This window comes from Salvelinus namaycush, chromosome 8 (assembly GCF_016432855.1).
Source record: "Salvelinus namaycush isolate Seneca chromosome 8, SaNama_1.0, whole genome shotgun sequence".
Classification (NCBI taxonomy): Eukaryota; Metazoa; Chordata; class Actinopteri; order Salmoniformes; family Salmonidae; genus Salvelinus; species Salvelinus namaycush.
Genome location: NC_052314.1, coordinates 1,039,226 through 1,063,277, shown reverse-complemented (window position 1 = coordinate 1,063,277; position 24,052 = coordinate 1,039,226). Strand labels below are relative to the sequence as shown.

Here is a 24,052-nt window from a genome sequence, read left to right as displayed (position 1 = left end):
CTGCTTTTCTGATGTATCAAATACTTATGTCATGCAATAAAATGCAAATGCATTACTTAACAATGTGATTTTCTGGATTTTTGTTTTAGATTCCGTCTCTCACAGTTGAAGTGTACCTATGATAAAAAATTACAGACCTCTACATGCTTTGTAAGTAGGAAAACCTGCAAAATCGGCAGTGTGTAAAATACTTGTTCTCCCCACTGTATGTGCGCAAAATAACATACGTAAAGAGATAACTACACCTATAGGCCACATACCGGTCCCAGAAGGACCATTTCAACACATTGTAATGGACTATGTGGATATGATAAAACCAGTACGTGGCAAGAGGTACATGCTAGTTATTATAGACAGATTTAGCTGGATAGAAGCAATACCATCTGCAGATCAGGGAGCAGGACAAGTGATAAAGTTCTTGACCAGAGAAGTAATACCAAGTTTTGGGATACCAACAGAAATCAGCTCAGATAATGGATCAGCATTTGTGTGAAAAATAGTAAAACTGGTGACACAACAGCTAAGAATGAAGCAAAGGCTGGGATGTGTTTATCATCCCCAGTTGCAAGGGATGGTTGAAAGGGCAAATGGAACCCTCAAGGATTAGATAAATAAAATCTGTGCAACTTCAGGGCTTAATTGGGTAGATGCATTACCGCTTGCTTTAATGAGTTGTCACATGGAAACTAACAGAAGCATGCGCCTAACCATGAAATGCTTACGGGTCGACCCATGCCCGTGCAAACTCTAGGAGGGCCCTACAAAGGTCCCTCATTAGAATAATTGCAAACAGAGTTAAAAGAATATGTGAAACAATTGAGATACATTAAGCTATTTATCTCCAGGAAAAGAAGCAGGTTCCTGAACCAGGACCGGAGGGTCCCTGTCCGGTGATACCAGGAGATCTGGTCTACATCCGAGTGTTCCGGAGGAAGTGGAACCAGCCAAGGAGGGTTCCTACGAGGTGGTCCTAGCAACACCAACAGCCATCCAAGTGAAAGGAAGCAACACGTGGTACCATCTAAACCACTGCACTAGAGTCCCGGAGGGGAGAAGGGGGCAACCACCGAGCCATGAGGACGCAGAGGATGCTGATACACAAGGCGGGTGTCCGGAGGGAAGGGGAGCAGAGGATGTTGGTGCGCCAGACAGGAGTCAGGAGGAAGCAGAGGGAGAAGCAAACCAAGGAGCAGCAACCAACAGCCAGCAGATATTCTCGCCTGGAGGACCAGAGAGTCCAGGGATGGGGAGGAGTGACATGCCTGTTACTCCTGACGATATACCTACTCTAGCAGATACCCCTGACGGAAGCCCTTTCCAATGGAATGAAGAAATACCACCAGGAGAAGGGGAAGGAGATTTCCCCACCATCGACTCAGTCCTCAAATGGTCTCCTGAGCAGACAATGGAAACCAGAACAACTGAAGAGTGGTGAAATGGCCTTGACAGCAACAGCAGCAAACCTAGGAAATATGGTAACAGACCCACCTAGACCCATAAAGTATGCCAAAAGTAGGGTAGGAAAACAAGTTTATACTAAATCTCCTTTAGAAACAAATTTGATTAGCATCCACATTCCATTCCAAACAATAACGGAAGCAGAAGTTCCTCTCAATTAGGAGAACCAGACCTCTACCAGATAGCACTCTGTGGATGGACTCATCATCAGATAAGGGGAGAAGCCATCTGGGACTCAAAAGGATGTAAACTAAGAATAAACAAAGGAGAAGCTAATTGGCTGATTACCATGGAAAAGCGTGACCAAAAGGAAGGTGAAGAATATTTCATAGAAATAGTTAGCACTAAATGGTCTGAATGGAATAGTGTGACTATCATCCAGATTGACCCCACTCAAGAGCCTCTGACAAGACAGAGAAGGGATATGACTGCAGGAAAAACAGCAGCAGTAACAACCCAGCTACCATCCACTGCCATTACAAGAAAGCCAGAAACATCAGAATCAGTTGGGTTCCTCTAAAACATTTGGAACCTTCTAGCCAATCCCAGTAGTAGTCGTAGTAGAAAAGGAGACTGTAACCCCAATTGGTGATTCAACCCCAGAACTATACAAGGATAAATCTTTGAAGAAAGTAGCAAAAAATGAATGGTATGAATGGGCTCAATATACAGCGTCTAAATTAAGACTGAAAAATTGTTTACAAACTAGCCGACCGGCAGCCGACGCAACCTAGCCGACCGGCAGCCGACGCAACCTAGCCTAAAGTAACTTCTCACCGTCATAAGTTTTGCTAGCTGGCCAATCAGATAGCCAACCCATAGTTGTGTAATTCAAAACAAAGCCTTATATTCACCTATCTTTCTATCTATGAGGAAGGAGACGTTGGTTAGCATGCTAATAGCTAACAATCAGCTAGCTTCCTAAACAGTTAGCATTACTAGTGTCAGATAGCCAACATGACAAAAAAGTTAGTATCTAGCAATCAGTTAGCTACCTAAACATTTAGCAATACTAGAAGCTAACAATCAGCTAGCTTCCAAAACACTTAGCAATGCAAGGCAGCCAACATGACAAAACAAGCTAGTAGCTAGCAATCAGCAATGATTTAGCTAACAATGTGTTATCCTCTGGGATTTTTTAAACTGTACCAACTATTTACCAAAAAATCTATCAATCAATGAATAGATGTTTCCCATTAAAAAAAGTAGCATTGGACAGATACCTTAACATACACAGCTCTAAACTCTTGTCCAGAGGTAGATTATAATATATTACCTCCTTGTCTCTCTCCAGCTGCAGGCCCTGCTCCAACAGCCCAGACTCAAACTCCTCCCTCATCATAGCTTTCTCTTCCTCACTCAGGTGAGACTCCTCCCCCTCTGGCAGCCCTGCCTCCAGCTCAGGCTGTGTATCTCGTCTCAGCATGCTGGGTAGCGGAAGGCTCCCATTGGATGCTTGAGAGGTGAGGGAGAGACGATGCAGGGAGATCCTTCTCTTCTTATAGTGATAGCACAGAATATAGTCCACCTTCCTCTGGCCGTCTGCAAAGAATGTCCCTTTACCAAGCTCTATGGTGGGCTCCTACACGCACACACACATACACAAAACCAAATGAGGTTTTCTTGGGCTAGGGTTAGGGTTGAGAGGGGAGTGTTAAGGTGGCAAGACAGAGTACTGATAGCCTGGTCCCAGATCTGGTTCTGCTCTCTTGCCAACTCAAAACATGTTTGGTATGACAATTATATACAGAGTTGGACAAAACAGAGATGCTAGTTCTCGGTCCCAAGAAACAAAGAGATCCTCTGTTGAATCTGACAATTAATCTTGATGGTTGTACAGTCGTCTCAAATAAAACTGTGAAGGACCTCGGCGTTACTCTGGACCCTGATCTCTCTTTTGACGAACATATCAAGACTGTTTCAAGGACAGCTTTTTACCATCTACGTAACATTGCAAAAATGATGCAGAAAATTAATCCATGCTTTTGTCACTTCTAGGTTAGACTACAGCAATGCTCTACTTTCCGGCTACCCGGATAAAGCACTAAATAAACTTCAGTTAAACACGGCTGCTAAACACAGCTGCTAAACACGGCTGCTAGAATCTTGACAAGAACCAAAACTGATCACATTACTCCAGTGCTAGCCTCTCTCTACACTGGCTTCCTGTTAAGGCAAGGGCTGATTTCAAGGTTTTACTGCTAACCTACAAAGCATTACATGCACTTGCTCCCACCTCTCTTTCCGATTTGGTCCTGCCGTACATACCTACACGTACGCTACGGTCACAAGACGCAGGCCTCCTTACTGTCCCTAGAATTTCTAAGCAAACAGCTGGAGGCAGGGCTTTCTCCTATAGAGCTCCATTTTTATGGAATGGTCTGCCTACCCATGTGAGAGACGCAGACTCGGTCTCAACCTTTAAGTCTTTATTGAAGACTCATCTCTTCAGTAGGTCCTATGATTGAGTGTAGTCTGGCCCAGGAGTGTGAAGGTGAACGGAAAGGCACTGGCACAACGAACCGCCCTTGCTGTCTCTGCCTTGCCGGTTCCCCTCTTTCCACTGGGATTCTCTGCCTCTAACCCTATTACAGGGGCTGAGTCACTGGCTTACTGGTGCTCTTCCATGCTGTCCCTGGGAGAGTTGCGTCACTTGAGTGGGTTGAGTCATTGACGTGATCTTCCTGACTGGGTTGGCACCCCCCCTTGGGTTGTGCCGTGGCGGAGATCTTTGTGGTCTATACTCGGCCTTGTCTCAGGACGGTAATTTGGTGGTTAAAGATATCCCTCTAGTGGTGTGGTGGCTGTGCTTTGGCAAAGTGGGTGGGGTTATATCCTTCCTGTTTGGCCCTGTCCGGGGGTATCATCGGATGGGGCCACAGTGTCTCCTGACCCCTCCTGTCTCAGCCTCCAGTATTTATGCTGCAGTAGTTTATGTGTCGGGGGGCTAGGGCCAATCTGTTATATCTGGAGTATTTCTCCTGTCTTATCCGGTGTCCTGTGTGAATTTAAGTATGCTCTCTCTAACTCTATCTTTCTTTCTTTCTTTCTCTCTCGGAGGACCTGAGCCCTAGGACCATGCCTCAGGACTACCTGGCCTGATGACTCCTTGCTGTCCCCAGTCCACCTGGCCGTACTGCTGCTCCAGTTTCAACTGTTCTGCCTGCGGCTATGGAATCCTGACCTGTTCACCGGACGTCCTACCTGTCCCAGACCTGCTGTTTTAAACTCTCTAGAGACAGGAGGAGTGGTAGAGATACTCTGAATGATCGGCTATGAAAAGCCAACTGACATTTACTCCTGAGGTGCTGACCTGTTGCACCCTCGACATCCACTGTGATTATTATTATTTGACCATGCTGGTCATTTATGAACATTTGAACATCTTGGCCACGTTCTGTTATAATCTCCACCCGGCACAGCCAGAAGAGGACTGGCCACCCCTCATAGCCTGGTTCCTCTCTAGGTTTCTTCCTAGGTTCTGGCCTTTCTAAGGAGTTTTTCCTGCTTCTACACCTGCATTGCTTGCTGTTTGGGGTTTTAGGCTGGGTTTCTGTACAGCACTTTGAGATATCAGCTGATGTAAGAAGGGCTTTATAAATACATTTGATTAGAGTTGTCAAGAGAGCAGAGAACCAGATCTGGGACCAGACTAGAGAGTAGAACCAGATCTGGAACCAGACTAGAGAGTAGAACCGGATCTGGGACCAGACTAGAGAGTAGAACCAGATCTGGGACCAGACTAGAGAGTAGAACCAGACTAGAGAGTAGAACCAGATCTGGAACCAGACTATAGAGTAGAACCAGATCTGGAACCAGACTAGAGAGTAGAACCAGATCTGGAACCAGACTAGAGAGTAGAACCAGATCTGGAACCAGACTAGAGAGTAGAACCAGATCTGGAACCAGACTAGAGAGTAGAATTAGATCTGGAACCAGACTTTGAAAATACATAAAAGATAAAAGATAACAGTACACCTGTTTCAATAATAGCTGAAAGATAACAGTACAGACTATCACTAAGGCTGTGTCTGAAAAAGTTATCAGACATCAAATCCTTGTATCCTCTGTCCTGATTTCCTCCAATTCCTCACCTCCCTCTCAATGCACATTTGAGGAGAGGATCCAAGGTCCCTCCAATGAACCTCCTCTTCCAATTAGCTTTGAGAAGGAGGTGAGGAAACAAGGACGGAGGAAACAAGTAATGGTTAGTAATATCTTCAGTAAAGCAGATGCCTAGTATTTAGTAAAACAGCAATTGAGTCTTTCCAAATTGAAGACACATGTCAAGGGTTAGGGGTCAGGGGTTAGAGGTCAGGGACTAGAGGTTAAAGGTCAGGAGTTAGGGATTAAAGATTGTACCGTGGTAGGCTGCTTCGCGCTGCCCGGGGGATTTCCATTATCCAATCCCATCTCAGAGAGCGAGCAAGCCAATGAGCGAAGCTTCTCAGACTGGACAGATGACTCACCCATCGCCGTGGCAACACGCATACGCTCCGTGCCGTTCCACGCTTCTGTCAGGGTGACACACACACAAACAGTTGACTGTCTAGCCAATATCTGAACTGTTGTTTTTGTTATCCATCCCTGTGTCTCAGTTGGGACCGGAACCCTGCTCTCCAATGTATTTACCATTAGGCCAAGTGGAGAAACCAATGTATTTACCATTAGGCCAAGTGAACAAACCAATGTATTTATCATTCGGCCAAGTGGAGAAACCAATGTATTTACCATTAGGCCAAGTGGAGAAACCAATGTATTTACCATTAGGCCAAGTGGAGAAACCAACGTACAGTATTTACAATTAGGCCAAATGGAGAAACCAATGTATTTATCATTAGGCCAAGTGGTGAAACCAACGTATTTATCATTAGGCCAAGTGGAGAAAACCAACGTGCAGTGTTTACCATTAGGCCAAATGGAGAAACCAATGTATTTACCATTAGGCCAAGTGGAGAAACCAATGTATTTATCATTCGGCCAAGTGGAGAAACCAATGTATTTACCATTAGGCCAAGTGGAGAAACCAATGTATTTACCATTAGGCCAAGTGGAGAAACCAATGTATTTATCATTAGGCCAAGTGGTGAAACCAACGTATTTATCATTAGGCCAAGTGGAGAAAACCAACGTGCAGTGTTTACCATTAGGCCAAATGGAGAAACCAATGTATTTACCATTAGGCCAAGTGGAGAAACCAATGTATTTATCATTCGGCCAAGTGGAGAAACCAATGTATTTATCATTAGGCCAAGTGGAGAAACCAACGTACAGTATTTACAATTAGGCCAAATGGAGAAACCAATGTATTTATCATTAGGCCAAGTTGAGAAACCAACGTATTTATCATTAGGCCAAGTGGAGAAACCAACGTACAGTATTTAACATTAGGCCAAGTGGAGAAACCAATGTATTTATCATTAGGCCAAATGGAGAAACCAATGTATTTAACATTAGGCCAAGTGGAGAAACCAATGTATTTATCATTAGGCCAAGTGAAGAAACCAATGTATTTACCATTAGGCCAAGTGGAGAAACCAATGTATTTACCATTAGGCCAAGTGGAGAAACCAACGTACAGTATTTACCATTAGGCCAAGTGGAGAAACCAATTTATTTACCATTAGGCCAAGTGAAGAAACCAATGTATTTACCATTAGGCCAAGTGGAGAAACCAATGTATTTACCATTAGGCCAAGTGTAGAAACCAATGTATTTATCATTAGGCCAAGTAGAGAAAACAATGTATTTATCATTAGGCCAGGTGTAGAAACCAATGTATTTATCATTAGGCCAAGTGGAGAAACCAATGTATTTACCATTAGGCCAAGTGGAGAAACCAATGTATTTACCATTAGGCCAAGTGGAGAAACCAATGTATTTATCATTAGGCCAAGTAGAGAAACCAATGTATTTATCATTAGGCCAAGTGGAGAAACCAATGTATTTACCATTAGGCCAAGTGGAGAAACCAATGTATTTATCATTAGGCCAAGTGGAGAAACCAATGTATTTATTATTAGGCCAAGTGGAGAAACCAATGTATTTACCATTAGGCCAAGTGGAGAAACCAATGTATTTATCATTAGGCCAAATGGAGAAACCAACGTACAGTATTTATCATTAGGCCAAGTGGAGAAACCAATGTATTTACCATTAGGCCAAGTGGAGAAACCAATGTATTTACCATTAGGCCAAGTGGAGAAACCAACGTACAGTGTTTATCATTAGGCCAAGTGGAGAAACCAATGTATTTACCATTAGGCCAAGTGGAGAAACCAACGTACAGTGTTTATCATTAGGCCAAGTGGAGAAACCAATGTATTTACCGTTAGGCCAAGTGGAGAAACCAATGTATTTATCATTAGGCCAAGTGGGGAAAACCAATGTATTTACCATTAGGCCAAGTGGAGAAACCAATGTATTTACCATTAGGCCAAGTGGAGAAACCAATGTATTTATCATTAGGCCAAGTGGAGAAAACCAATGTGTTTATCATTAGGCCAAGTGGAGAAACCAATGTATTTATCATTAGGCCAAGTAGAGAAACCAATGTATTTATCATTAGGCCAAGTGGAGAAACCAATGTATTTACCATTAGGCAAAGTGTAGAAACCAATGTATTTATCATTAGGCCAAGTGGAGAAACCAATGTATTTATCATTAGGCCAAGTTGAGAAACCAATGTATTTACCATTAGCCCAAGTGTAGAAACCAATGTATTTATCATTAGGCCAAGAGAAGAAACCAATGTATTTACCATTAGGCCAAGTGGAGAAACCAACGTACAGTATTTACCATTAGGCCAAGTGGAGAAACCAATGTATTTATCATTAGGCCAAGTGGAGAAACCAATGTATTTATCATTAGGCCAAGTGGAGAAACCAATGTATTTATCATTAGGCCAAGTGGAGAAACCAATGTATTTACCATTAGGCCAAGTGGGGAAACCAATGTATTTATCATTAGGCCAAGTGGAGAAACCAATGTATTTATCATTAGGCCAAGTGGAGAAACCAATGTATTTATTATTAGGCCAAGTGGAGAAACCAATGTATTTATCATTAGGCCAAGTGGAGAAACCAATGTATTTATCATTAGGCCAAGTGGAGAAACCAATGTATTTATCATTAGGCCAAGTGGAGAAACCAATGTATTTATCATTAGGCCAAGTGGAGAAACCAATGTATTTATCATTAGGCCAAGTGGAGAAACCAATGTATTTATCATTAGGCCAAGTGGAGAAACCAATGTATTTATCATTAGGCCAAGTGGAGAAACCAATGTATTTAACATTAGGCCAAGTAGAGAAACCAATGTATTTATCATTAGGCCAAATGGAGAAACCAACGTACAGTATTTACCATTAGGCCAAGTGAAAATTGCGTCTTGGGAGAAAGGTGACACTGGGTGTTTCTCAAAATGCATTCTACCTAAATTGGAGCATTGAACGGTTGCAGTATCAGTCCAATTCAAAGTATGTAAAACGGAGAATGGAGGCAAATTTTCAGATGCATACTTGGTTTGTACACATTTCAAAGCATGCATTGCCGCAAGCTTCAACTGAAATATTCACAGGATTGTTTACATAATGTGATCAACCACACAAAAAAAACTAATAATTTATTGGAAACAATCGCAGCTGGTTTTGTGCTGAAGTGAGACAATGTGAACTCTGAGAATGTTGTCCATCCACATATCATATGTTGCCTGACTGCAATAGTTTATCATCATATATTAATAAATACATACAGTGTTCATTTTGGGATGTTTAACTGCCTAGAATACCAATTGTGGTGTCGTAGATCTAGCTGACCAGGAATTGGAAGCTAGCTTGCTAATGTAAGAATTTGTAGCTAACGTTGGCCATCTACATAAACATTAGTTTTAAGGTAGCTGGCTAGATAGATTATTCTGATTCACATATACAGTTGAATTCAGAAGTTTACATACACCTTAGCCAAATACATTTAAATTCAGTATTTCACAATTTCTGACATTTATCCAAGTAAAAATGCCCTGTTTTAGGTCAGTTAGGATTACCACTTTATTTTAAGAATGTGAAATGTCAGAATAATACTAGAGCGAATTATTTATTTCATATTTTAATTCTTTCATCACATTCCCAGTGGGTCAGAAGTGTACATACACTCAATTAGTATTTGGTAGCACTTCCTGACTGATGTCTTGAGATGTTGCTTCAATATATCCACATAATTTTCCATCCTCATGATTAACGTGTCTCCTTCCTGAGCGGTGTGACGGCTGCGTGGTCCTATAGTGTTAATTATTGCGTACTATTGTTTGTACAGATGAACATGGTACCTTCAGGCGTTTGCAAATTGCTCCCAGGGATGAACCAGACTTGTGGAGGTCTACAATTTTTTTTGTGAGGTCTTGGCTGATTTCTTTTGATTTTCCCATGATGTCAAGCAAATAGGCACTGAGTTTGAAGGTAGGCCTTGAAAAACATTCACAGGTACACCTCCTATTGACTTAGTGTCTGTAAACTTCTGACCAACTGGAATTGTGATACAGTGAATTATAAGTGAAATAATCTGTCTGTAAACAATTGTTGGAAAAATGACTTGTGTCATACACAAAGTAGAAGTCCTAACCGACATGCCAAAACTATAGTTTGTCAACAAGACATTTTTGGAGTGGTTGAAAAATGAGTTTTAATGACTCCAACCTAAGTGTATGTAGACTCCCAACTTCAACTGTAGCTAGTTGACAAATTATGAAATAAAACACTATTTACACTCGTGTAAATATCTTGTTTGTGTAAATACCTAGGCAGCAGCTAATGGGGATCCATAATAAAAACAAATACCCAACAGGAAACCAGCTCTAACTCTAACCACCCAACAGGAAACCAGCTCTAACTTTATCAACCAACAAGAAACCAGCCAGCTCTAACTTTATCTACCAACAAGGAACCAGCCAGCTCTAATTCTATCCACCAACAAGGAACCAGCCAGCTCTAACTCTTTCCACCAACAAGGAACCAGCCAGCTCTATTTCTATCCACCAACAAGGAACCAGCCAGCTCTAATTCTATCCACCATTAAGGAACCAGCCAGCTCTAATTCTATCCACCAACAAGGAACCAGCCAGCTCTAATTCTATCCACCAACAAGGAACCAGCCAGCTCTAATTCTATCCACCAACAAGGAACCAGCCAGCTCTAATTCTATCCACCAACAAGGAACCAGCCAGCTCTAATTCTATCCACCAACAAGGAACCAGCCAGCTCTAATTCTATCCACCAACAAGGAACCAGCCAGCTCTAATTCTATCCACCAACAAGGAACCAGCCAGCTCTAATTCTATCCACCAACAAGGAACCAGCCAGCTCTAACTCTATCTACCAACAAGAAACCAGCCAGCTCTAACTCTATCTACCAACAAGGAACCAGCCAGCTCTAACTCTATCCACCCAACAAGAAACCAGCCAGCTCTAACTCTATCCACCCAACAAGAAACCAGCCAGCTCTAACTCTATCCACCAACAAGAAACCAGCCAGCTCTAACTCTATCCACCAACAAGAAACCAGCCAGCACTAACTCTATCTACCAACAAGAAACCAGCCAACTCTAATTCTATCCACCAACAAGAAACCAGTCATCACTAACTCTATCCACCAACAAGAAACCAGCCAGCTCTAACTCTGTCCACCAACAAGGAACCAGCCAGCTCTAATTCTATCCACCAACAAGGAACCAGCCAGCTCTAATTCTATCCACTCAACAGGAAACCAACTCTCACTCTACCCACCCAACAGATAACCAGCTCTAACTTTATCCATTCAACAGGTAACCAGTTCGAAACTAACTAATTCAAACCACCCAACAGGAAACCATATTAAGTAGCCCGTGAGCCTCCTGTTCTTTCAACCAATCGATTGGTTAAAATGTTTAAACGTATATTTTTCCATATCTTGACACATCCTATGTGTTTTAATCGAATCAACTATATTCACTGAGCTATATTTTATATTTGAGATTCTTAAAAAGTAGCCACCCTTTGCCGGCCACACAAGGATTTCAATGGCAGAAAAATCCCTGAAGAGCGTCTGTTAAATGACTAAAATGTCAAATGCAAAATGAATTGAACCCAGTCAGGATGTAGAACTCACTAACCTGTGTGGATCATCATCCTCCAGACAGGATGTAGAACCCACTAACCTGTGTGGATCATCATCCTCCAGACAGTCAGGATGTAGAACCCACTAACCTGTGTGGATCATCATCCTTCAGACAGGATGTAAAACCCACTAACTGTGTGGATCATCATCCTCCAGACAGGATGTAGAACCCACTAACCTGTGTGGATCATCATCCTTCAGACAGGATGTAGAACCCACTAACCTGTGTGGATCATCATCCTCCAGTCAGGATGTAGAACCCACTAACCTGTGTGGATCATCATCCTCCAGACAGGATGTAGAACCCACTAACCTGTGTGATCATCATCCTCCAGTCAGATGTAGAACCCACTAACCTGTGTGGATCATCCTCCAGACAGTCAGGATGTAAACCCACTAACCTGTGGTGTAATCATCCTTCAGACAGGATGTAGAACCCACTAACCTGTGTGGATCATCATCCTCCAGACAGTCAGGATGTAGAACCCACTAACCTGTGTGGATCATCATCCTCCAGACAGTCAGGATGTAGAACTCACTAACCTGTGTGGATCATCATCCTCCAGACAGGATGTAGAACCCACTAACCTGTGTGGATCATCATCCTCCAGACAGTCAGGATGTAGAACTCACTAACCTGTGTGGATCATCATCCTTCAGACTGGATGTAGAACCCACTAACCTGTGTGGATCATCATCCTCCAGACAGTCAGGATGTAGAACCCACTAACCTGTGTGGATCATCATCCTTTAGACAGTCAGGATGTAGAACCCACTAACCTGTGTGGATCATCATCCTCCAGACATACAGTATGTAGAACCCACTAACCTGTGTGGATCATCATCCTCCAGACAGACAGGATGTAGAACCCACTAACCTGTGTGGATCATCATCCTCCAGACAGTCAGGATGTAAACCCACTAACCTGTGTGGATCATCATCCTCCAGACAGGATGTAGAACCCACTAACCTGTGTGGATCATCATCCTCCAGACAGGATGTAGAACCCACTAACCTGTGTGGATCATCATCCTCCAGACAGGATGTAGAACCCACTAACCTGTGTGGATCATCATCCTCCAGACAGACAGGATGTAAAAACCACTAACCTGTGTGGATCATCATCCTCCAGACAGACAGGATGTAGAACCCACTAACCTGTGTGGATCATCATCCTCCAGACAGTCAGGTGTAGAACCCACTAACCTGTGTGGATCATCATCCTCCAGACAGTCAGGATGTAGAACCCACTAACCTGTGTGGATCATCATCCTCCAGACAGTCAGGATGTAGAACCCACTAACCTGTGTGGATCATCATCCTTCAGTCAGGATGTAGAACCCACTAACCTGTGTGGATCATCATCCTCCAGACAGTCAGGATGTAGAACCCACTAACCTGTGTGGATCATCATCCTTCAGACAGACAGGATGTAGAACCCACTAACCTGTGTGGATCATCATCCTTCAGACAGGATGTAGAACCCACTAACCTGTGTGGATCATCATCCTTCAGACAGACAGGATGTAGAACCCACTAACCTGTGTGGATCATCATCCTCCAGACAGTCAGGATGTAGAACCCACTAACCTGTGTGGATCATCATCCTTCAGACAGGATGTAGAACCCACTAACCTGTGTGGATCATCATCCTTCAGACAGTCAGGATGTAGAACCCACTAACCTGTGTGGATCATCATCCTCCAGACAGACAGGATGTAGAACCCACTAACCTGTGTGGATCATCATCCTCCAGACAGTCAGGATGTAGAACCCACTAACCTGTGTGGATCATCATCCTCCAGACAGTCAGGATGTAAACCCACTAACCTGTGTGGATCATCATCCTTCGACAGTCAGGATGTAGACCCACTAACCTGTGTGGATCATCATCCTCCAGACAGGATGTAGAACCCACTAACCTGTGTGGATCATCATCCTCCAGACACGGATGTAGAACCCACTAACCTGTGTGGATCATCATCCTCCAACAGTCAGGATGTAGAACCCACTAACCTGTGTGGATCATCATCCTCCAGACAGTCAGGATGTAGAACCCACTAACCTGTGTGGATCATCATCCTCCAGACAGGATGTAGAACCCACTAACCTGTGTGGATCATCATCCTCCAGACAGGATGTAGAACCCACTAACCTGTGTGGATCATCATCCTCCAGTCAGTCAGGATGTAGAACCCACTAACCTGTGTGGATCATCATCCTCCAGACAGGATGTAGAACCCACTAACCTGTGTGGATCATCATCCTCCAGACAGACAGGATGTAGAACCCACTAACCTGTGTGGATCATCATCCTCCAGACAGACAGTCAGGATGTAGAACCCACTAACCTGTGTGGATCATCATCCTTCAGACAGGATGTAGAACCCACTAACCTGTGTGGATCATCATCCTTCAGTCAGGATGTAGAACCCACTAACCTGTGTGGATCATCATCCTTCAGACAGGATGTAGAACCCACTAACCTGTGTGGATCATCATCCTTCAGTCAGGATGTAGAACCCACTAACCTGTGTGGATCATCATCCTTCAGACAGGATGTAAAACCACTAACCTGTGTGGATCAACATCCTTCAGTCAGATGTAGAACCCACTAACCTGTGTGGATCATCATCCTTCAGACAGGATGTAGAACCCACTAACCTGTGTGGATCATCATCCTTCAGTCAGGATGTAGAACCCACTAACCTGTGTGGATCATCATCCTTCAGACAGGATGTAGAACCCACTAACCTGTGTGGATCATCCTCCAGACAGTCAGGATGTAGAACCCACTAACCTGTGTGGATCATCATCCTTCAGTCAGGATGTAGAACCCACTAACCTGTGTGGATCATCATCCTTCAGACAGGATGTAGAACCCACTAACCTGTGTGGATCATCATCCTCCAGACAGTCAGGATGTAGAACCCACTAACCTGTGTGGATCATCATCCTTCAGACAGGATGTAGAACCCACTAACCTGTGTGGATCATCATCCTTCAGACAGGATGTAGAACCCACTAACCTGTGTGGATCATCATCCTTCAGTCAGGATGTAGAACCCACTAACCTGTGTGGATCATCATCCTTCAGACAGGATGTAGAACCCACTAACTGTGTGGATCATCATCCTTCAGTCAGGATGTAAACCCACTAACCTGTGTGGATCATCATCCTTCAGTCAGGATGTAGAACCCACTAACCTGTGTGGATCATCATCCTTCAGACAGGATGTAGAACCCACTAACCTGTGTGGATCATCATCCTCCAGACAGGCAGGATGTAGAACCCACTAACCTGTGTGGATCATCATCCTCCAGACAGTCAGGATGTAGAACCCACTAACCTGTGTGATCATCATCCTTCAGACAGGATGTAGAACCCACTAACCTGTGTGGATCATCATCCTCCAGACAGACAGGATGTAGAACCCACTAACCTGTGTGGATCATCATCCTTCAGACAGGATGTAGAACCCACTAACCTGTGTGGATCATCATCCTCCAGACAGGATGTAGAACCCACTAACCTGTGTGGATCATCATCCTCCAGACAGGATGTAGAACACACTAACCTGTGTGGATCATCATCCTCCAGACAGTCAGGATGTAGAACCCACTAACCTGTGTGGATCATCATCCTCCAGACAGGATGTAGAACCCACTAACCTGTGTGGATCATCATCCTTCAGACAGGATGTAGAACCCACTAACCTGTGTGGATCATCATCCTCCAGACAGGATGTAGAACCCACTAACCTGTGTGGATCATCATCCTTCAGACACTCAGTCAAGATGTAGCTGGTCTTCTCCCCTTCTTTGGTCAACCCCTGTCAACCAAATAATAACATCAAGGTCAACCCCTGTCAACCATGGTTATGGTGGATGAGGTACTGTAGTGTTATGGTGGATGAGGTACTGTAGTGTTATGGTGGATGAGGTACCGTAGTGTTATGGTGGATGAGGTACTGTAGTGTTATGGTGGATGAGGTACTGTAGTGTTATGGTGGATGAGGTACTGTGGTGTTACGGTGGATGAGGTACTGTAGTGTTACGGTGGATGAGGTACCGTAGTGTTATGGTGGATGAGGTACCGTAGTGTTATGGTGGATGAGGTACTGTAGTGTTATGGTGGATGAGGTACTGTAGTGTTATGGTGGATGAGGTACTGTAGTGTTATGGTGGATGAGGTACCGTAGTGTTATGGGGGATGAGGTACTGTAGTGTTACGGTGGATGAGGTACTGTAGTGTTATGGTGGATGAGGTACTGTAGTGTTATGGTGGATGAGGTACTGTAGTGTTATGGTGGATGAGGTACCGTAGTGTTATGGTGGATGAGGTACTGTAGTGTTATGGTGGATGAGGTATGTATGTTAGGGGGATGAGGTACCGTAGTGTTACGGTGGATGAGGTACTGTAGTGTTATGGTGGATGAGGTACTGTAGTGTTATGGTGGATGAGGTACTGTAGTGTTATGGTGGATGAGGTACTGTAGTGTTATGTGGATGAGGTACTGTAGTGTTACGGTGGATGAGGTACTGTAGTGTTATGGTGGATGAGGTACTGTAGTGTTATGGTGGATGAGGTACTGTAGTGTTATGGTGGATGAGGTACCGTAGTGTTATGGTGGATGAGGTACTGTAGTGTTATGGTGGATGAGGTACTGTAGTGTTACGGTGGATGAGGTACTGTAGTGTTATGGTGGATGAGGTACCGTAGTGTTATGGTGGATGAGGTACTGTAGTGTTATGGGGGATGAGGTACTGTAGTGTTATGGTGGATGAGGTACCGTAGTGTTTAGGTGGATGAGGTACTGTATGTGTATGGTGGATGAGGTACTGTTGTTACGGTGGATGAGGTACTGTAGTGTTACGGTGGATGAGGTACTGTAGTGTTACGGTGGATGAGGTACCGTAGTGTTATGGTGGATGAGGTACTGTAGTGTTATGGGGGATGAGGTACTGTAGTGTTATGGTGGATGAGGTACCGTAGTGTTATGGTGGATGAGGTACTGTAGTGTTATGGTGGATGAGGTATGGCTGGGTTGTATATAATGGTATTGGATGTGGTTGTATATCATTTGGAACCTGTACAGGCTGCTCATCCCTCCAGACCATGGCCTCTCCATCACTCTCCCAGCTCAGATGGACCTGCTTCCCTCTCCAGGAGTCTGGGATCCTCAGAGATACTTTAAACCAGCATGTCCACCATCTGTAATAAAACATTACTCATATTCGTTTTTTGGTTCACTGGTTTGTTCGTTATTTTGAACGCTCATTCACTGATTCACCAACTCACTCCACTAATTCACTCATGAATGGTATTTAACCAAACAATATTCCGGTCCTTACGTAGGTCCAAAGGTCTCCCCAACTTGATAAGGCTGAAAGTTCTGTTTGACGGCTTCCAGGAATGGGATCCGCTGCTGTGACAGAGAGGAGGAGATGGACTCCAGGGGACAGGTGTCTCCATATAGTCTGGAAAGAAGTCGTGTTGTAGGAAACATGTTTTCACATGACCCAGATCGCCACAGAAAGGGTTGTCAGTGTCATCATAGCTAGATCCAGAAGGGGGATTCATTACCCAGAAAACAATAGTTATTACAAGGAGCAGTTTCTCTCTTTGCCTTGGTGCATTCATCCATTTTACACAATAAATAGAACTTCCATCTGCCCAACAAAACATAGCTACTTAGCGGGCATATCGAGTGGGTAATGGGCATGCATTTTATTGCACTTGGCTGCTAGTTAGCTAATAAATACCATTTACCTTCCCCTAAGGTTGCAGTCGGTGAAATAAATCTCAGATATGAATTTCTCAGCTCGTTCCAGAAGAGTCCGTCGGTTCTTCAGTACCGGTTGATGATACATCGCTAATAATATCTCTGGTCAATGTTTGAAGAATCAATGAATTATTCCACTGTTTCGAGAAACAACAAGGAAGGGACCATGCGGACCCGGAAGTACAATCTAAATGCTATTGTCATTACGTAGATCAGTCGCTAGATGTCGCTGTTGTTAACGTGTCACTAACGTTCTAGGCCGTATGATTAGCCCTCCGTTACCATACTATTTAGGGGTGAGTCATCTTACTGCATAGTGCACTAACAATTGTATGATATGAGAAAGAATATCAAATGTCAACATTTATTTAAGCTAGAGGTTCTGGAAAACGATACACATAGTTATGTTATTCATGTAAAATGTGACAACTAGCACTGAGAGGCTGAGTACACCATTCCCATTACCTTAATGGTCCTTCCAAAATCAGAAGTGCCTATGTAGTTGGTACATGTTATAATCTGTAGCTGGTACATGTTATAATCTGTAGTTGGTACATGTTATAATCTGTAGTTGGTACATGTTATAATCTGTAGCTGGTACATGTTATAATCTGTAGCTGGTACATGTTATAATCTGTAGCTGGTACATGTTATAATCTGTAGCTGGTACATGTTATAATCTGTAGCTGGTACATGTTATAATCTGTAGCTGGTACATGTTATAATCTGTAGCTGGTACATGTTATAATCTGTAGCTTGTACATGTTATAATCTGTAGCTGGTACATGTTTAATCTGAGCTTGTACATGTTATCATCTGTAGCTGGTACATGTTATATCTGTAGTTGGTACATGTTATAATCGTAGCTGGTACATTTTATCTGTAGGTACATGTTATAATCTGTAGCTGGTACATGTTATAATCTGTAGTTGGTACATGTTATAATCTGTAACTGGTACATGTTATAATCTGTAGCTGGCACATGTTATAATCTGTAGCTGGTACATGTTATAATCTGCAGCTGATACATGTTATAATCTGTAGTTGGTACATGTTATAATCTGTAGCTGGTACATGTTATAATATGTAGCTGGTACATGTTATAATCTGTAGTTGGTACATGTTATAATCTGTAGTTGGTACATGTTATAATATGTAACTGGTATATGTTATAATCTGTAGTTGGTACATGTTATAATCTGTAGTTGGTACATGTTATAATCTGTAGTTGGTACATGTTATAATCTGTAGTTGGTACATGTTATAATCTGTAGTTGATGTTTTAAAGAACAACATACACTTAACAAAAACAAACTCAACATGAGTCAAGATCACTTTCTGAGTCAAAATGCAAACCGAGATCCACCGCTCAGATAAAAAAAAAACATAAATTAAAAAATGTAAACCTATACAACATTAACCAATTAAAACCAGTTCTGTAGCAATGAAGTAGGCTATAGGCCCAATACATTATCTCTGCATATTGGCTATGCTCAGTAGGCTATAGGCCCAATACATTATCACTGCATATTGGCTATGCTCAGTAGGCTATAGGCCCAATACATTATCACTGCATATTTGCTATGCTCAGTAGGCTATAGACCCAATACATTATCACTGCAGATTGGCTACGCTCATTAGGCTATAGGCCCAATACATTATCACTGCATATTGGCTATGCTCATTAGGCTATAGGCCCAATACATTATCACTGCTCAGTAGGCTGTAGACCCAATACATTATCACTGCATATTGGCTATGCTCAGTAGGCTATAGACCCAATACATTATCCCTGCATATTGGCTATACTCAGTAGGCTATAGGCCCAATACATTATCACTGCATATTGGCTATGCTCAGTAGGCTATAGGCCCAATACATTATCACTGCATATTGGCTATAGGCCCAATACATTATCACTGCATATTTGCTATGCTCAGTAGGCTTTAGGACCAATACATTATCACTGCAGATTGACTATGCTCAGTAGGCATAGGCCCAATACATTATCACTGCATATTGGCTATACTCAGTAGGCTATAGGCCCAATACATTATCACTGCATATTGGCTATGCTCAGTAGGCTATAGAAACCAATACATTATCACTGCATATTGGTTATGCTCAGTAGGCTATAGGCCCAATACATTATCACTGCATATTGGCTATACTCAGTAAGGCTATAGACCCAATACAGTATCACTGCATATTGGTTATGCTCAGTAGGCTATAGGCCCAATACATTATCACTGCTATTGGCTATACTCAGTAGCTATAGAACCATACAGTATCACTACATATTGGCTATGCTCAGTAGGCTATAGGCCAATACATTATCACTGCATATTGACTATGCTCAGTAGGCTATAGGCCCAATACATTATCACTGCATATTGGCTATGCTCAGTAGGCTATAGGCCCAATACATTATCACTGCATATTGGCTATACTCAGTAGGCTATAGGCCCATACATTATCACTGCAGATTGGCTATGCTCAGTAGGCTATAGAACCAATACATTATCTCTGCATATTGGCTATGCTCATAGGCTATAGACCCAATACATTATCACTGCAGATTGGCTATGCTCAGTAGGCTATAGGCCCAATACTTATCACTGCATATTGGCTATGCTCAGTAGGCTATAGAACCAATACATTATCACTGCATATTGGCTATGCTCAGTAGGCTATAGGCCCAATACATTATCACTGCATATTGGCTATGCTCAGTAGACTATAGACCCAATACATTATCACTGCATATTGGCTATGCTCAGTAGGCTATAGGACCAATACATTATCACTGCATATTTGCTATGCTCAGTAGGCTACAGGCTCAATACATTATCACTGCAGATTGGCTATGCTCAGTAGGCTATAGACCCAATACATTTTACTGCATATTGACTATGCTCAGTAGGCTATAGACCCAATACATTATCACTGCATATTGGCTATACTCAGTAGCTATAGCCCAATACATTATCACTGCATATTGGCTATACTCAGTAGGCATAGGACCAATACATTATCACTGCATATTGGCTATGCTCAGTAGCTATAGAACCAATACATTATCACTGCATATTGTTATGCTCAGTAGGCTATAGGCCCAATACATTATCACTGCATATTGGCTATACTCAGTAGGCTATAGACCCAATACAGTATCACTGCAATATTGGTTATGCTCAGTAGGCTATAGGCCCAATACATTATCCTGCATATTGGCTATACCAGTAGGCTATAGAACCAATACAGTATCACTACATATTGGCTATGCTCAGTAGGCTATAGGCCCAATACATTATCACTGCATATTGACTATGCTCAGTAGGCTATAAGGCCCAATACATTATCACTGCATATTGGCTATGCTCAGTAGGCTATAGGCCCATACATTTATCACTGCATATTGTATACTCATAGGCTATAGCCCAATACATTATCACTGCAGATTGGCTATGCTCAGTAGGCTATAGAACCAATACATTATCTCTGCATATTGGCTATGCTCAGTAGGCTATAGACCCAATACATTATCACTGCAGATTTGGCTATGCTCAGTAGGCTATAGGCCCATACATTTATCACTACATATTGGCTATGCTCAGTAGGCTATAGAACCAATACATTATCACTGCATATTGGCTATGCTCAGTAGGCATAGGCCCAATACATTATCACTGCATATTGGCTATGCTCAGTAGACTATAGACCCAATACATTATCACTGCATATTGGCTATGCTCAGTAGGCTATAGGACCAATACATTATCACTGCAGATGGCTATGCTCAGTAGTCTATAGGCCCAATACATTATCACTGCATATTTGCTATGCTCAGTAGGCTAACAGGCTCAATACATTATCACTGCAGATTGGCTATGCTCAGTAGGCTATAGACCCAATACATTATTCACTGCATATTGACTATGCTCAGTAGGCTATAGACCCAATACATTATCACTGCATATTGGCTATACTCAGTAGGCTATAGGCCCAATACATTATCACTGCATATTGGCTATACTCAGTAGGCTATAGGCCCAATACATTATCACTGCATATTGGCTATGCTCAGTAGGCTATAGCCCAATACATTATCACTGCATATTGGCTATAGGCCATACTTATCACTGCATATTGGCTATAGGCCATCATTATCACTGTTATTGGCTATAGGCCCAATTCATTATCACTGCATATTGGCTATGCTCAGTAGGCTATAGCCCAATACACTTATCACTGCATATTGGCTTAACGCCCAATACATTATCCTCATATGGCTATAGGCCCAATACATTATCACTGCATATTGGCTATAGGCCCAATACATTATCACTGCATATTGGCTATAGGCCCAATACATTATCACTGCATATTGGCTATGCTCAGTAAGGCTATAGGCCCCAATACATTATCTCTGCAATTGGCTATGCTCAGTAGACTATAGGCCCAATACATTATCATCTGCATATTGGCTATGCTCAGTAGGCTATAGGCCCAATACATTATCTCTGCATATTTGGCTATGCTCAGTAGGCTATAGGCCCAATACATTATCTCTGCATATTGGCTATGCTCAGTAGGCTATAGACCCAATACATTATCTCTGCATATTGGCTATGCTCAGTAGGCTCATAGGCCCAATAATTATCACTGCATATTGCTATGCTCATAGCTATAGGCCCATACATTAATCACTGCTTTTACACTCATGGCTCATTAGGCATATACGTATGGCTGCCATATGCAGGCCATATTATCATGCATTGTCTATCTAGTAGGCTGTAGGCCCCAATACATTACACTCCGTGGCTATCTTTGAATGGCTATGCTCAGTAGGCTATAGACAATACATTATCCTACGCATATTGCTATACTCAGTAAGGCTATGCCCAATACATTATCACTGCATAATGGCTGATGCATCAGTAGGTCTATAGGCCCATACATTATCACTGCATTTGGCTAATAGTGCCCATATTAATTTCACTGGCATATTTGCTAGCATCAGTAGGCTTTAGGGACCTATACATTATCACTGCAGATTGACTAGTCAGTAGTCTATAGGCCATACATTATCACTGCATAGTGGCTATACTCGTAGCTATAGGCCCAATACTTATCACTGCATATTGGCCATATGCTCAGTAGGCTATAGAACCAATACATTATCACTGCACTAATTGGTTATGCTCAGTAGGCTATAGGCCTAATACATTCTCACTGCTATTGGCTATACTCTAGGCTATAGACCCAAACAGTATCACTGCATATTGGTTATGCTCAGTAGGCTATATGCCCAATACATTGATCACTGCATATTGGCTATACTCAGTAGGCTAGAGAACCAATACAGTATCATCTACTATTGGCTATGCTCAGTAGGCTATAGGCCCAATAACATTATCACTGCATATTTGACTAATGCTCAGTAGTCTATAGGCCCAATACAGTATCACTGATATTGGGCTATGCTCAGTAAGGCTATAGGCCAAGACATTATCACTGCATAATTGGCTATACTCAGTAGCTATAGGACCAAATAAATTATCACTGGCAGATTGTGTCTATGCTCAGTAGGCTATAGAACCAATACATTTCTCTGCTATTGCTTATGCTCAGTAGGCTATAGACCCAATACATTATCACGGCAGATTGGCTATGCTCCGTAGGCTATATGGCCCCATACATTATCACTACATAGGGCTATGCTCATAGGCTATAGAACCAATACATTATCACTGCATATTGGCCTATGCTCATTAGCTATAGGCCCAATACATTAATCACTATAAACTGCATATTTGGCTATGCCTCGAGTAGGCTTAGACCCAATACATTAATATCTGCATATTGGCTATGCTTCAAGTATGCTATTAGGCCCAGACATTATCACTGCATATTGGCTATGCTCATTCGGCTATAGGCCCAATACATATCACTGCATAGTGGCTACACTCAGTATCCATAGGCCCAATACATTATCACTGCATATTGGCTCTGCTCATTAGGCTATAGGCCCAATACATTAATCACTGCATATTGCTATGCTCAGTAAGGCTATTTAGCCCATACATTATCACTGCTCAGTAGGCTGAACCAATACATTATCCACTGCATATTGGCTAGCTCAGTAGGCTATAGAACCCAATACATTATCCCTGCATATTGGCTATACCAGTAGGCTATAGGCCCAATACATTTATCCCTGCATATTGGCTAGGCTCAGTATGCCTATATGCCCAATACTTATCACTGCATTATTGGCTATAGGCCAATACTTATCACTAGCAGATTTGCCTATGCTCAGTAGGCTTTAGGACCAATACTTATCACTGCAGATTGACTATGCTTCAGTAGGCCTATAGGCCAATACATTATCACTGCATATTGGCTATAACTCATAGGGCTATAGGCCACTACATTATCACTGCATATTGGCTTATGCCAGTAGGCTATAGAACCAATACATTATCACTGCATATTGGTTATGGCTCAGTAGGCTATAGGCCCCAATACTTTATCACTGCATATTGGCTATACTCAGTAGGCTATAGACCCAATACAGTATCCTGCATATTTGTTATTGCTCGTAGCTATAGGCCCAAGAACATTATCACTGCATATTGCTATACTCAATCAAGAAA

At 42.6% G+C, this 24,052-nt stretch overlaps 2 protein-coding genes across 2 annotated transcripts in view; one reads left to right on the top strand and one right to left on the bottom strand.

The window, feature by feature from the left end:
- Positions 1 to 1,034: 1,034 nt before the first annotated feature.
- LOC120051638 (alpha-mannosidase 2C1-like) lies at positions 1,035 to 17,557 on the bottom strand. Its single transcript, XM_038998533.1, has 7 exons — positions 17,381 to 17,557; positions 16,963 to 17,088; positions 16,699 to 16,822; positions 15,325 to 15,440; positions 14,958 to 14,973; positions 2,735 to 3,040; positions 1,035 to 1,091 (listed from the first exon to the last, which is right to left on the bottom strand). Exons 1-7 carry the CDS (start codon positions 17,479 to 17,481, stop codon positions 1,035 to 1,037), a joined length of 846 nt encoding a protein of 281 aa, XP_038854461.1. The 5' UTR covers positions 17,482 to 17,557.
- Positions 17,558 to 17,559: 2 nt separating this feature from the next.
- The window catches only part of LOC120051637 (alpha-mannosidase 2C1-like), a 29,907-nt gene continuing 23,414 nt past the window's right edge, over positions 17,560 to 24,052 (top strand). The window contains exon 1 of the mRNA XM_038998532.1: positions 17,560 to 17,573. Within this exon, the coding sequence (XP_038854460.1) occupies positions 17,560 to 17,573 (14 nt within the window). The remainder of the gene's footprint in view (positions 17,574 to 24,052) is intronic.